General features: G+C 42.9%; 2 protein-coding genes across 2 annotated transcripts; one reads left to right on the forward strand and one right to left on the reverse strand.

Moving 5' to 3' along the window:
• Positions 1 to 638: 638 nt before the first annotated feature.
• LOC103719850 (PAN domain-containing protein At5g03700) lies at positions 639 to 3,817 on the reverse strand. Its single transcript, XM_008809278.4, is given in 3 exon segments — positions 639 to 1,037; positions 1,191 to 2,804; positions 2,807 to 3,817. Coding segments are annotated over 2 exon segments (1,470 nt in total). The 5' UTR covers positions 3,696 to 3,817; the 3' UTR covers positions 639 to 1,037; positions 1,191 to 2,223.
• Positions 3,818 to 10,828: 7,011 nt separating this feature from the next.
• Positions 10,829 to 12,537, forward strand: LOC103719851 (eEF1A lysine and N-terminal methyltransferase). The gene has a single exon (XM_008809279.4). It carries the CDS (start codon positions 10,886 to 10,888, stop codon positions 12,302 to 12,304), a length of 1,419 nt encoding a protein of 472 aa, XP_008807501.1. The 5' UTR covers positions 10,829 to 10,885; the 3' UTR covers positions 12,305 to 12,537.
• The last annotated feature ends 2,597 nt before the right edge of the window (positions 12,538 to 15,134 follow it).

Consider the following 15,134-nt stretch of genomic DNA (forward strand, 5'->3'; position numbering starts at 1 on the left):
TAAGGCTCAGCTTTCTAAAGACCGAGGGGTGGAGGATCATCACCTCCCCTGTCAGTTAGCAAGCCGAACCCGCTACAGCAGCACAGGGATATGAATGAGTCTTTGTTTCTTTCCTTTGTTGTTAGCTCTTCGACTTGTCTCCTGTCAGCTACTTTCGCTTCATCCCCGCCACTGCAAGCGGACATTTCATCGATGCATCTCGCCCATGATCGTGGCCGAGATGTCACCCGTTGGAAAGAGAATTTGAAATTTAAAAGATTCTCTACACGCCTTTAGATTGGCCCATGGCGGGCTTTGATCGGTTAATCAGAAACTTGGTGGCGGGCTTTGATAGGTTTTCAATCTGGTTGTGATAGGTTATGACACTTATCAGTGCCTAACAAGTCTGCGATTCCCTTTCCATCGAGAACTAGCAAATCTTCCTGCCCAGTATTTTTCACATCACAATTCTTTCACCATCTTCTACATCAAAATGCAATAGAAACTTGCGTCTTCTCCTTCGAATAAATTCCGACATTCAGGTTCCCATGAGTGGAGCATGAAGTACTCGAGACAGCCTCGAGCAAAAATTAAAAAGGAATTCACCCGGTACATTGATTGCAACATTAATTACGTCAGCCTTCAAAACACTGCTATGCTTTTGATTCAAATGCAGTGTTAATGCCACTAATTTACAGATTGAGATCTCAAAGTAGAGAGGGAAAATCCAAGCTAGCCAGGCAACCACCATTTGGATTTCTCAGCATACAACTCAAAACAAAATTTCCCGCATGCCTTGGCATTACAATAGTTAACAAACAAAAAGTCCTTAAGAAAAATTAATCAACGATTCCTCCATGCGATTGACTCTTTGAAGTGCTCTGTAGAATGTTTGGCCATTGCACAAAATTAATCAACGATTCCTCCATGCGATTCAATCTTTGGAAGGGTGAGTGAAGCATCTTGTCGAAAAGCTAACCGGTTGTTCAACCATGTTTATGCTCTGTTCTCATTCCTTGATTGCCTCGGCCTTCTCCTTTGCCATCTTACCCTTCATCCTGTAAGATTTGCCAGAAAGCATTTGTATGGATGGTAGAAAAAAGCTATAACAGAACAGATTCGGAAAGACAATAGCAAATACAGAAAGTTTTAAAGAAGCATATGGCAGGCTGAAGAAATGCAGAAGATAGCATAATGAGAGAGCAGCCGACCTCATCGCGACTTTATCAATCTTCTTTATGGCCTTCAATGTGTTCTTAGTAACATTCCTGTCATATCTCTCAGTCCTGTTTCTCTTCCTCTCAAATTCAAAGGTTGAGTCCTTAGGAAGAATACAATCAGAAATAGTCCCCGTGAGATGGACTTGTTATATCAGTGACATCAATTGATAAATAAGTAGACATATGCAACACTTGTGTCGTATCCTTTCCATGCAAGCGCCCGTATACCTTTATTCACTTAACCTTGCGAGGATTTCTTTCATTTTGAAGTTCTTATGGCAACCGGAAGATCTGACGACAAACACATCATTATATGAGCATCACCACAACAAAGAGATGCCCAAGGTGACCGGTATTTGACTAAACCTTGGATAAATTGCCTATAACTGTAAACAACATGCGGCTTATACAAAACAAGCATAATAAAGATTCAGTACTAGTAACTTATATGTCAAGAGATCAAACTAATAAAATGGGTTTGCAGGTGAAATTTGAAGAACAGGATTAATTAAGTGAAGAAACATAAAGCATATCTGATATAGTTCTTTGAGAACAGGATTTGCTTTCCTGCAAAGCAACAAATCAGAACTCGAGATCCATGGGCTACGGCCCGCTGAAATAAAATAGAATTAAAATCGGTGCTGGTGCCTTATTACGAAAGAGGTAAAAAAAAAAAAAAAGGGTAGGGGCACAGAGTTGGAGATCCATCCACGAGATGGTAGTCTAGATCAACGCCTGAGATTCATCCATCTACTGTACCAAAGAACAGCGGGCGCATGGTCTCAAAATGGTAACATAAATGACCCAGCTTATACTAAACCCGTGACTCATGTAAAAGATAAAAAAATCAACGAAAAAGAATATATTCTCTCTTTCATTTCACTTCCATCTTAAAAAATCAGAACCGTTGGATGGGCCATCGGACGCGATCCACGCTTCCCCTCCCGGCCTCGCACCGCCGAAGGCACTCCGGCCAGAGAGCGACGTGCTCCTCTCTCTCTCTATCTCTCGCTCTCTGCCTGCCTCACTTTTTGAACGAGTTGGAGAGCTCGATCGATCGAAAGGAGGCCGAGTTCAGATCCTTATACGGTCCCGGAGCGAGCCCCACCGTCATCGACCCATCGACGTCGCCTCTCATCCTCATCCGGTTCCGCATCCGGTAAGCCCCGAACCCCGCCGCTCCGGCGAGGATAACGACGCCGACCACTAGCAAGACCGCCCCGGTCTTCTTCCGCGGGCTTTCTTCCTCTCGCCCTCCGCCGCCGGCGCTCGCCCTCACCTTAAAGTATCCCACCTTCCCCTCGTCTCCCTCCACCACCGTCTCTATCGGGTAATCCATTCGGTAGCAGTACCCCGTCGCGTTGTTGAAGACGGCGCCCCAGCAGGTGCAGTTCCGCTCGCAGGAATCCTCGCACTCCGCCAAAGACACCACCTTTTGGAACCCCAGAAGCTCCTTGTTCGCCAAGTCGACGCCTTTGCTTCTCAAAACCCAGAAATCATCTCCTTCCGATCCGCAAAGATCGCCGGAATCCGCCGGGAGGCACCCGTCGGTGCTGTCATCCAGGCATTTGCAGAGGGGCTCCCCCGTGCTGCAGAGGCCGTAGGCCCGCAGGTGCTTGGGAGGCCGCAGGGCTCGGTGATGGCCGTAAAGTCCCGCACCCAGGTCGAGCCATTCCAGTAGTACGCCCGAAGATTCCCGTCGGGTTCCAGGGTCAGGCGGCGGAGCCCGGAGATCCCTCTGCTGAACGTGTCGAAGGATAGCACGTCGACGGGGGGCTTCTCGTTTTGGTACATGCCGAGGAACCCGGCCGGTTCGACCCGGGCGTAGATCGGCCCTTGGCCAGGGACGATCTGGGCCTTGGCTTCCATTGCCGTGTGCTTCCAGTACATCGGCGCCGGGTCTTTGCCGACTTCCATAGAAAGGGAGAGGTAGTTCGAGCCCAAACGCATAGAATACCTCCGGTTCGTGGACAAAAGAGCGGCCTTCGAGGTAAAGTTCTGGTTCTGGACCAGAGTATCCGATGGAAAATCGAAGCTTTGCCATAGAACATCGATGGGATCTCCATGCTTTTGGATTTGAAGGTTGGAGGAGTCAAGGAGAACGAGTCGGTCCCCGCCGGCGGTCGGGGTCGACCAGATTATCCCTGTTTCCGGGTCGGAGAGGGCCAGGGTGCCATTAAAGGAGAAGGAGGTGGACCCGGTCCAGAGTGCTGGGCGAGCCGTGTTGGCGCGCCAGACGGGCAGGGAGGAGGGGAGGTGGAGGACCGCGAGCTCGAGCTGGGTGGAGTTGAAGCGGAGGAAGCCGAGGGAGAAAACGCCGTTCGGGTCGGCGAGGAGAGGCTGGAACTCGGAGTAGGATGGGTCGTGGGTGGCCGAGAAGCCTCTCTCGATCTGTTTGGCCGGCAAGGACGCCGCGTTTCCAACCCAACCTGGTCCTGCGGCGATGGAAACCACCAAGCAGAGTATGGAAGGAAGCATCTTCTCTACTCTCATCATGACTAGAAGTCTTCCAAAAGACAAAGGTGGGAGCTGAGTGAAATAGAGGAACAAGAACGGAGGAACTACATAATATATAACAGAGAGAGAGAGAGAGAGATAAGCAACTACATTGGGGCGTGCAAGCCCACTTGGGCCTTGACATAAAAAAATAAGACCCGTAAAGATTTGAATCTTTGGGTCGGTTGACATATTTGTCTGGGGTACTTGGATGCCCGGTTGTCGACAAGCGGTCCTTGGAGCTAGCAGGTTCGGGTTGTATCATTTGCGCCAAAGAATGATTAATCTTCCTTTGCAACGTCGCCCGTCGGATCACGCCCCACCCCCGCACAACTTTCAAAGCAACCCAATGGTGGATTTGCCCAAAGGAAAGTGAACCCACGTTGTATTGAAGGGAACCTCGTCCCACAAACTTACCGAGATATATGACTGGGACGCAGCGGGCCCACGTTGTCACAAGAATTTGGCCAGCCATAGAGTGCTTTAATAGTCAAAGGCAGCATGCCACAAGAAGCCAAATGGATTTTATCGATTTCTACTTTAACATTGCGGCGAGAATTTGATTGTAGGTATCCAGCTTTTTCTTTTTTTGACTTTGCTTGCAAATGCATTTGTACATTCTGCATGCAAATTTGTGGTTTCTTTTCCCGTGACATCGTGATTCCTAGACATTATAATAGGACTAAAATGGAGCCCTGTTTGTTACACCACACCAGGCCATTTTCGCCTATTGACATATCCCAGGCTGCAGGTAGTGCCTCCCACTCTAGCCTGCGTTTGGTTGATGGGGCGGAAACGGTGGCTTTATTTAGATAAATTTTGGTCATTCGAATAAATTCTTTTGGTTATCATGAAATAAATATCGAAATACTATGAAGAAGACAAGGATGATTAGTAAAATAAAATCTATTCGGCCAGAGAGGCTGACTAGAATTACCACTTCCGACACGGTATATAGCATTTTGCTTGGATGAAGTTACCCATGGCCATTTTTGGCCTTTTCGAGAGGTTCTCGCCTATCCGAACATCCAAACACTGCTTTAGTTCTAGCATTCCTCTAGAATCAGATGAGATGTCTGCATATAATATCAGCTGGAGCGTTGTGATCTTTGAAAAGTCATATGAGAAAGGAAACACAAGAGTCAAATTGTTCTCTATGAATTATGAGATTAGCGTTGTTTGATGTAAACATGCGATTTCTTTTCTAACTTATCAAGTTTCCGTGGATTAATGCATGTCTCGAGGGTTTTGTTTGAAGTTTATAGATGATCCAATCAGAGAAAAAGAAGATTTTCAATCTGCTCAACTTGAATCTATCAAAAGATAACTAGAAGAAAATGGAATACTGTGAAAGTAGGATTTTAAGTCTTTTTTTATTAATTATTAAAAAATAAGGTATATAGCCTTTACGTATAATGGTAAGATCCACTCTTACATAATTTGGATTAGATTTCTCTTTTTAATCCTAATAAAATTATTTTTTAAAATAAATATTTTTAGTAGAAATTTTCTAAAAAAATCTAAAAATCTTGAGGATGTAGATCTCGACTTCTACATCAACTTTGTCTTCTGTTGCTCCACCGAATTTTTATCGGCTAGTGAGCTACGTCTAGTTAAAGTCTTATCCAAAATAAATTTTTTTAATTTTACTAGCCTATTTTAGGGCCTAAATGATGGAATTTTGCTCTAATTCAACCTCCTAAGAGGTTTGTCCAAAATTGTATATCTCAAAAATATATCTAATTTTAAAAAAAATCATCTCAGTCGGGCATCATATGATCAAATTATGATCTCTGAAAGTTTGGCCTATAATTCGGCTTTCCGATGCATCAGATCTCGCTTCTGTACTCTGTCCAACCCTACTCATAATAGTTAAAGTGATCCATAACGCATCTGAAGTTTTTTGCGGGTCAATAAATTATTATATAATATATTATGTTTTAGTGTTTTAGTATATGAATAGGTCCACCTGTTCTTGCCAGATGTAAAAGCATTTCACTCATTAGACAGGTACGACTGCCTCTTTTGTTTTTTTAAAAAAAGAAAGTGCAAGTACGACACCATATATTTTACAGTCCCCTAATGCCACATTGGTGTAGGTTTAAATATGATGAAAGAGATCAATAATAGATTATCATACATTCGAATTGGTACATAATTACGAGAACTTACCAGCTATTTCAAATAACTTTTATAATCCTAGCCAAAAGTTTAGCTGAATATGGAAATTAGGTTTTTTTATGGAAAGAGAACTCCTATCTATTATAAATATAAATACTGTAAAACTATATGAAGGAGCCAAATCTATTCATCCAAAAGTATAAAAATATCTAAGTTCAATAAGATGTAGCTCAACTTTGCAGGGTGCATCCATCTTCCAGCCCCTCACACCCATTCCTCCGCTTATATATATATATATATATATATATATATATATATATATATATATATATATATATATATATAAGTTCCATCCACTTTATTACTTCATAAAGTTCATAGTTCATCATTAAAGATCTTTCTCTTTTTTTATGATACCATGGTTATTGAAAATAATACAATGCTATATGGTGCTTTATTCAAGAATATAATTCTTACACACCCACTAACTAGCTTAATAGTGCAATAGTTTCATAAATGAGCTATTGTTTATGCAATTTGAAAAAGCATGCGGTCTCTTCCTATTTTTTTCATATTTTATTTTCTGAGTCACATAGATATATATATTTTTAGATTGGTTTAAATAAAATCTGGATTCATCAAAAGAATAAAAAAAAAAAACATGAGACCATGCTTCCTTTTCTTACTCTTCAATTGATAAGTCAAATAAATGCATCACAATCTGTTTTTGACGGTTCCACAACATTAAAAACATCTTTGAAAAAAATTCAGGGGAAGATATGGTACACGCGATGGGAACTGCAAATGTAGGCCACCAAATTAGCTGCACATTGTGCTCGCGGTTAAAAAATATATGGATACCGGGGAAAGACATCATCACGTTCGTCATCGTATAAATATCTTGTTCACCGATAAAAGGGTATTAGAAAGTAATTTCACCTCCACATTTATAATAATAATATCATTATTAACAAGGAAGGGACAGAGAAGGTCCGCGTTCCACGGGGGTGATAAAATTATCCAATCTCAAGAACATCTTCTTCAAACCTTGTCTGAAGGGCGAAATGCTGACCTCTCATTGCAATCTCCTAGTGGGCATCCCGAATATTGAAATATTTGAATCTGGGTGGAAGCGACATTGGATTGTGAGTGGCACAGCATGTACAAAAGTCAAACGTTTCCTATTTAGTGCCTGTCTGACTAAAGCAAAGGATAAACTCAACCCTCCCAACCACTATGCTTTCAGCCAACCGATGTCCTATTCTTTAGAGCTGTTGAGCGAGTCCATGGTGGCGGCTCAAACCACTAAATACCAATGGCTCGCAGCCGTGATATACAGGACACTCCCGCCGAGTTCCGCCAACATAGTATTAACTTTTCTTCTCAAAGTAAACTTGTTTGATGAGCTCTTATGAGACGAGCATGGGCCTCATGAGCACATCTCCCTGAAGGCCAGACTGACCTTCTTGAGAGCATATCACCGCAGGCCATCTCTTCTGCACAAAGGTAAGCAGAGTAGGTGGTTAGTTCGTAAGGCTAGAAGCACGCGTCCCGGTGTTTGGCTACGGAACGGTAGGCGGGATGGACGCAAATCCGCATGCATCTTTGACGAGATCCACGTGGAGGAGCTCTTTTCCAGAAGAGAGCGACTTTAGTCCACTTCTTCCAATGGCTTTTACTTTATAGGGTGGAAACCACCAGCTCCGACCATTTCAATGGAAAAAAATAAGAGAAGACATCATATACTAATTGGTGGCTACTAGTTGATGAGGATGGCGAAGCTGACTGGTACCATATTGATCCGAGAGGCCGGAAAGAGGAGGGAACAAGGTAAGAATGTTGGTATTGGGTGAACGCTGACCTGGCCTGGATGTGATTTTTAGGTGCTCTTTTGGTTTTTAGCAAAGACCTTAAGCAGTCACACAGTACTTCTGAATTTGAGCCGGAAGTGTGGGCGGTGCGCGTGCTGTTGTGCGATCCTGCCCGAGCCCATTGGATGCATTCACCTTGCATGGTGGAGAACTGATGAAAATGACTCTTTTTTTTTCTTTTTCGTTTCATTTTTTATATAAAAAATGAACTCAGCAGGATAAAGGATTTTCATCTGATCAACAAAGCATGAGATACACTCTATATACACCCAAGACGCATGGGATGTTAGCAGAGCTGGACTTTAAGTTTTAAGTTAACCATCATGGCGTGTATCTGATTTGGTAGTAAAGAGGAGGTACAGTTTTATATACACTAGGAATCTATTCCGACAGGGAGTCGTCATTCTGGAGCATGATTTAATTGGACTACAATTTTTAGTTCAGAGGTTGAGGAGGGTGAGCTAAGCTTGGTAAAGTGCCAACCTGCACTTACCTAACAAACATTTTAATTATAGATCAACCCAATTTCATAACGAACAGCAAAGACTTGATACTGCTTCAAAGATTTTCAGCCACAGCAGCTCATCTGAAACGATCTGGTTCCATTTGACTCGATTAATTCATATTAGTGATAATGTATGTATTGGCGAGATTTGATGAAGTATGAGCTGGGACTGAAGAAATGCTTAGCATTGTGACGTAACTTTTGTCTTATAGCATGCTTTAGTTTCACTATAATTATCCGTTCAGAGATGGCTGAGATGCAACAAGGGTAAGCTAAGCCAGGCAAAGGCGCCAACCTAGACCTACCTAAACAGCAAAAACGTTATAATCTTCACCCATCCCTATTTGATGATGAACTACTAAAACTCTGTGTGTGTGTGTGTGTGTGTGTGTGTGTGTGAGTGCGTGCGTGTGTGTGTGTGTGTGTGAGTGAGTGTTGAGTGCGTGCGTGCGTGTGTTTAATTACAGGAAGTTGATAACCCACTCTAAGAAAGAAACACCAAACGCATCAGGTACAAGTAGTTGAGCAAGGAGAGAAGGCTGAAGCCCAAACAGTATAAGTTGGTGCAGAGGTGACTGCCGTTCCAAAATAAACGGGTTGGTTGGTTACTTCTCTTACACACATGATTGCAGGAGAAGTTTGGAATCGAAGAGCGCAGAGATCCGATGCTCCTCAAGAAAGGATGTTGGGCTATTCCCCGTCCACGGATCAATGAAACCATGGCTATAGAATCCTCTCCAAGGACCATTTATCAGATTGAAACATAGTCATTGTCCCCAACCCATGCCACGCTGCAGTAATCTCGGTGGATCGTAAAGAAGTGTGGCCATATATATTGTTGGCTTCCTTTTTCTCGAGATCATGGAGATAGAAAAACGAATAAGTTGATAGCTGGGCTTGGATAAATCCGAGAGCATGCTACTAGTAACTCAACAGGAAAAAAATAGATGGTAGTGGGTTCGATTACTTTCGAGAAAGGGAATAGTAATTAGAAGCTATGAACTACTAACTAAAAATTAAAAGGATCAATTAAAATAAGTGAATGATAAACTGATAAAGAAATTGATCATTAATATGGCGAAGGATTAAAAGCCCCTTCTTGAGATTACAATTTGATACTTATAAGTTGGTTCTATGAACTGCTTGGATTGCTCATTTACACCATATGGACCGCTATTGCTATGCATGGTAGATATCTTCCTTCCTCTAGTCTTATATTCTCGGTTATGTTACCACTCCTCCCACACTCTGAATAGTGGTAAAATAGATACAACTATTCAATTTTGATACATGTTCTTACTTATTGATGCTAGATGGACCACTATTGTTATGCATGAAGTTATCTCCCTCCTACTACTTCTATAATCTGGGTAGTGCTATCATTCATCAACATTCTTGGTAGTTGTAATTACTGGCTAGCTACCACTCCATTAAAGGCCTCGTCCTAAATTGATAACTCTCATGCCCTCCCTATTTACACCTAGCTACTTGGTCTAAACCTTGATGCTTGAAGGTATTTCAACCTATACTTTTGATTTTTCAGACTGCATTCTTGAATGTATCAGTCTGCTCTTTTGGTATTTTGGCTTTTGGTGTTTCGATCGGCATCTTTGGTATATCAGTCTGTACCCTTGATATTTCAGCTTTCTATCTCTGAAACTTAGCCTATGGTTCGCATCCTTCTATTAGTACTTGACCTACTAGCCATATATTTTAACTTGCTACCTGAGTTCTTCGACTTGCTAATTGAGTACAACTTCGACCATAGCACTGCACGAGAATAATTGTATGGATCACGACCATCAATATGACATAATGTAAATACATAAAAATTGCCGCAGAAGAATTAAATGTATTGATCAAAGCTGATTTTGATGAAATCTGTTATGAGGGCTGCCCAGCAACAATTGTTGGATGGGACGGTTGGCGAAGGCAACAAAAAAATTCGAGTGTCACTCAAGTTTGGCACTTCAATGGATCTGAGATATTCAGTTGCAAGGAGAAGAGTAGTCTATTCAACCTCTTGAGTCTCTTTGGCATGTTGCCTAAACTTACCGTTTCTCCCCTGCCATGACAGCCAACGAAGATGGATAAGAAAACTGAGAAGAGCTCATCTGCTCGGAAGCAGGCTTGGAAGATAGAATACCATGTGCTTCTTGGAATGATCGAAAAAGAGAAATGATATGGTCATGGATCATGGATCATGGATCATGGATCATGCTCACGTTGAGCATTTGGTTGGCCCGAAGTGGCATTGAGTCGGCGGTCCCCGACGTTCGCTCTTCGCTCAAAACCAGGAGGCCCTTGAGTAACCAAAGCTGTGGAGTCAAAAATCAGGTGTAACATAAGCTCAAAGTTTTTAAGCCCAAACAATAACTCATTTGATGTGATCTGATTAGGCTAGGTTACTTCATTTTAGACCAATTCGTTTAGGTTGATCATATTTATATAATGTCGCATACTGGAAAAGGTACGTCAAAAAGTAGATGTTATTTAGCTAGGTTAGGTTGGGGATATGTGCCATTCTAAGAAAAACTCTGATCCAAATTCTCAGCCCAACGGTTTATTGGGCCCAATCGAATGAATCCCGTAGGCCCAGAAGGTCCGAGGTGCTATTTACAAGGTAACAAAAAGGATAGGGTGCTTTCTGCACGACAAGGAAAATCCTCCGGCCGGAACCGGGAGAAGGCCCGATGGGTTCGGGAATCGAGCCGGCTGCTTTGGAGCGTCTCTCCCCCTCCCGCTTCCTCTCCTTCTCTTTCCCTAACCCCCGCCCCGGTCCCGGCCCCGGCCCCGGCCCCGGCCCCTACGGCGATCCCCTCCGGGTCGCCGTCCTCGACTCCCCTCTCCCACTGCCGCCCTGTCCGCCGCCCGCCACCGCCGCCATGATCGTCCCTCTCGGCCGCGAGCACGACTGGATCTTCTCCACCCCCGCCGGCCACCTCCAGCTCCTCCTCTCCTCCTCCCCTCTCTCCCGCCTCGTCCTCATCGGCGACCCACCCTCCCCCTTCCCCCAGCCCTACTCCCGTCCCGGAACGAATCCCGATAGGGACTCGCTCCTCCGGTTCCAGCAGAGCCTCCTTCCCCTCCTCCTCGCCCTCTCCCCCAGGGCCGCCTTCCGGCACGGCATCCCGGAGATCCCCTTCCTCTCCTTCGAAGACGAAGTGCTTTCCGGCGTTCCGGTGGAGGCGCTGGCGGGCCCCGCGGTCGGGCAGATGCTGGTGGAGGACGTGGAGATCGACCAGTCCCCGGCGCCTCCGGAGCGCCGGCGGCGCTTGCGGTTCCGGCGGAAACCGAATCTGGTGCAGACCCAGGTACGGCTCCTCCCCCATTCCTTGAAAGTTGGGATGTTTCGGCCGGAGACAGGCTCCTTGGTGCAGCCCTACCTCGGGCCCATGGTCGCTGGCCTCTCCCTGATCGCCCCGTCGATCGGGGAGCGAGTCCGATCGGGTTTGATGCCCCGGGCTCTCTGCGTTGGGGTCGGCGGCGGGGCTCTCTTGATGTGCCTGAGATCAAAGTTGGGTTTTGATGTGTTGGGGGTGGAGGCTGATGACGTGGTTCTAAACGTTGCAAGGCGGCATTTTGGATTGGTCGAGGATGAGCTCCTTCGTGTTTGTGTTGGCGATGGAATTCGACTGATCGAGAGCTTTGCCCGAGAAGGGACGACGGCTTGTTGTGGTTTGGAAGATGGGCAGGTTTTGGATCGCGTCGGCGGTGCAGGGATAGAGAAATTGGGAGATCCTTCTTCTGGTTTCGATGCCATCATGGTGGACTTGGACTCTGGAGATGCTATGAGTGGTATCAGTGCACCGCCTTTGGAGTTTGTTCGGAAGGATGTTCTTTGGGCTGCGAGGTCGGTTCTTAATGACCATGGAATTCTAGTAGTAAATGTCATTCCTCCGGATGGGTCCTTCCATAAGGGGTTGGTTGATGCTGTCTGCGAGGTTTTCGCTGAATTGTATGAACTAGATGTGGGCAATGGTGAGAATTATGTTCTTGTAGCGTCCACCTCGCCGGTTGAAGCAGCAGCAAGTGAGACAGCGGATTCTTTTTCTGAAAAATTGAACCAAGTTGTCGATGAAAGATACATCAGTGGTATAAAGAAAATCTGAAATTTGATGAGATGTTGGTGGCTTGGCTTGTTTCTCTCTGCTTTTTGGTGTTCAGGAGCGAAGAACTGAAATGTTTGGCCGCCACAAGCTCATCTCTCGGAGCAGACTTGTCTGCGATGCTCTTGTATACCTTCAGCATTGAAGTTTATAGAATACTAGTCCTATGCTCTTGTGTACCTTCATCGTAAGTCATGCATTGAAGTTTATAGAATACTAGTCTTATGATGACAAAACATGTTGTAGATGCTGATCTGGGATGTTTGGCCATGAAAATTTTTATGTCGTACTATCAAAATACTTCATCGAGCAAGGAGAGCAAAGCAAGTGTGGTATGCGAACTGAGGTGAAGCATTAGTAGCAGTGTGTTATCATCCGAGTGAATGAGAGGTGTAGCTTTCTGAATAGAAATAGGTAAATCCCTAAGATAAACCAGTCCTTTTGCCTAATTCCTCCAGATTCTTAATGCCTCGCCCCCCCCCCCCCCCGCGAACGCACGCTTTCTCAGTTGACCAGGCAGTTACATCCCTGCTCTTTGCCTCCCCAGAAGAATGCTCGCCTTCTCGCATCAAGTCTCTTGGACACTCGGGCAGGGAACTTGTGAATATCCTTGTAATAGCAGGGGCAGCAAGCACCAACCTTCTATCATTTTTGTTGATCGATGGCAACCATGCATCCTTAGCTAGCTTCCTATCACTGATTGATGGTCCCAACTGAATCGAAGGGAACATGTCAAGCTTGCAATTCGACATGGTACCAAGAGATTCAGCTTCATGTCATTCCATATTTAGGCAGATGATAGTCACAGACCAAACGGCAAGGCTTTAAATTAGTGGAGATGGTACTCGCCGGAGAACTATCGCAAAAAGAAATTGAATAATCTTTCCTCCTGCACAAATATTAAAGCACTCCATTCTTTATCATCCATCTATTTGCACGGATCTTAAAATAATCCATGCTCTATCATTCGTCCTTCTGCGTAGATCTTAAAGCACTCCATCTTCCATCAACTTTTACCTGCACGGATCTTAAAGTGCTCTATTCTTTATTATCCATCTAGTTGCAAAAATCTTGAAGCACTCTATTCTCTATGATTTATCCGTCTGCAGAGATTTCAAAGCACGCCATCCTCCATAATCTATCCACTGCATATATCTCAAAGCGCTCCATCCTCCATCATCCATCCACCAGCATAGATCTCAAAGCACTTGTTCTTCATTATTCATCCATCTGAATAGATCTCAAAGCGCTCCATCTACTGTCATTCATTCGTATGCATGGCTCTTAAAGCAATTCATTCTTTGTCATCCATTCGCCTGCATAGATCTCAAAGTGCATCACCTCTCTAATCCATCTGCTTGCACAAATCTCAAAGCATTATATCCTTTGACATTCATCCTCCTGCAAAGATCTTAAAGCACTCGATCCTCCGTTATTTATCCAAACGCTTCATCTTTTATCATTCATCTACCTATACAGATCTCGATGCACTCCATCATCTATCATCTATCCATCTACAGAAATCTCAAAGAGCTTCATCCTCTATCATCCATCCACATGCATATATCTCAAAGTATTCCATCGTCTATCATTCATTCATTTACATAGCACTATGTCCTTTGTCATTCATATATTTTTACAGATCTCCAAGCACTTCATCTTCCTTCATTTATCCACTTCCAGAGATCTCAAAGTATTTCATCATTCATCCATTTGCATAGATCTCAAAACGCTCCATCCATGTGACTCAGTTTTCTCTTCCTTTCAATTCGACTGAAACAATAGCTCCTTGTTAAGTTAGTTGGAAGGGTAGTTTTGAAATTTTACAAAAATTTAGATACTAGGTGACCCTCATGTGATAGTATTTTATAATGGAGAAAGCCGGTTGGTTCATATTGCAACGAATTTGAAGTTTTTGTGGTTAATTAGTAATTTTTAAACTTTTGAGATATAATGTTAAATAGCTCAAAGTTGTAGAGTTTCTTTATATTTCTTTTTTTAAAAAAAAGGTGAGCCGCCACCTGGACTTCAGGTCTTGATTCTCTCCTAAGACCAGACCCTGATAGCTATTGACTTCCACATGAAAAATTATAGATAACTATAGTTTACCGTTAGAAATCCTCTACGTTAAGAATATGTTGGCTCTGCAATCAACTAACATTAGGAAATATTAGAAGGATCTAATAACTCAGTAGCTTTCTATTTTTGATATGATTAAGGCCCTGTTTGAAAGAGGTTTTGGAGGGCCAAAAAATACTTTCTAGTTTTCCAAAAGTACTTTTACATAAAATAGAGATGCTCTGTAAAAATTTCGGAAAGCAGTTTTAGCTTTTTTAGAAAGCTAAAAATAGCTTTTGGGAGAATCTTCATTTTGGAGCTTTTCGAAAAAGCACTTTTAGGCCTAGTCGGAAAGTTTTTTTTGAATAAAATATCCATGATAAAATATAATAATTACACAAAATGTCCCTTTAATAATTGTTTAACCAATTTTATCACCTATCCAAAAAATTTATCATATTATGAAAAATTAATTTACGCTAATAACTATAATATTTTATATCTTTATTATTGTATTATACTATAAATATAATATTATATTACATTATATCATAATACATTAATATGTTATGTTAAATAATTTAATATTATATTAAATTATTATCCTATAGTATATAATATTATATTATATTACAATAATATTATACTATATTATATATTTATGTATTAATACATATTCTATTTTGTTATGCTCTATTATATAATACTATGCAATGTTCTTTATGGTTATTTTGTCATACCAAAAGTAATTTCTCAGTTTATTTACCAAATACAT

The sequence above is a fragment of the Phoenix dactylifera genome, chromosome 14 (genome assembly GCF_009389715.1).
Source record: "Phoenix dactylifera cultivar Barhee BC4 chromosome 14, palm_55x_up_171113_PBpolish2nd_filt_p, whole genome shotgun sequence".
Taxonomy (NCBI): Eukaryota; Viridiplantae; Streptophyta; class Magnoliopsida; order Arecales; family Arecaceae; genus Phoenix; species Phoenix dactylifera.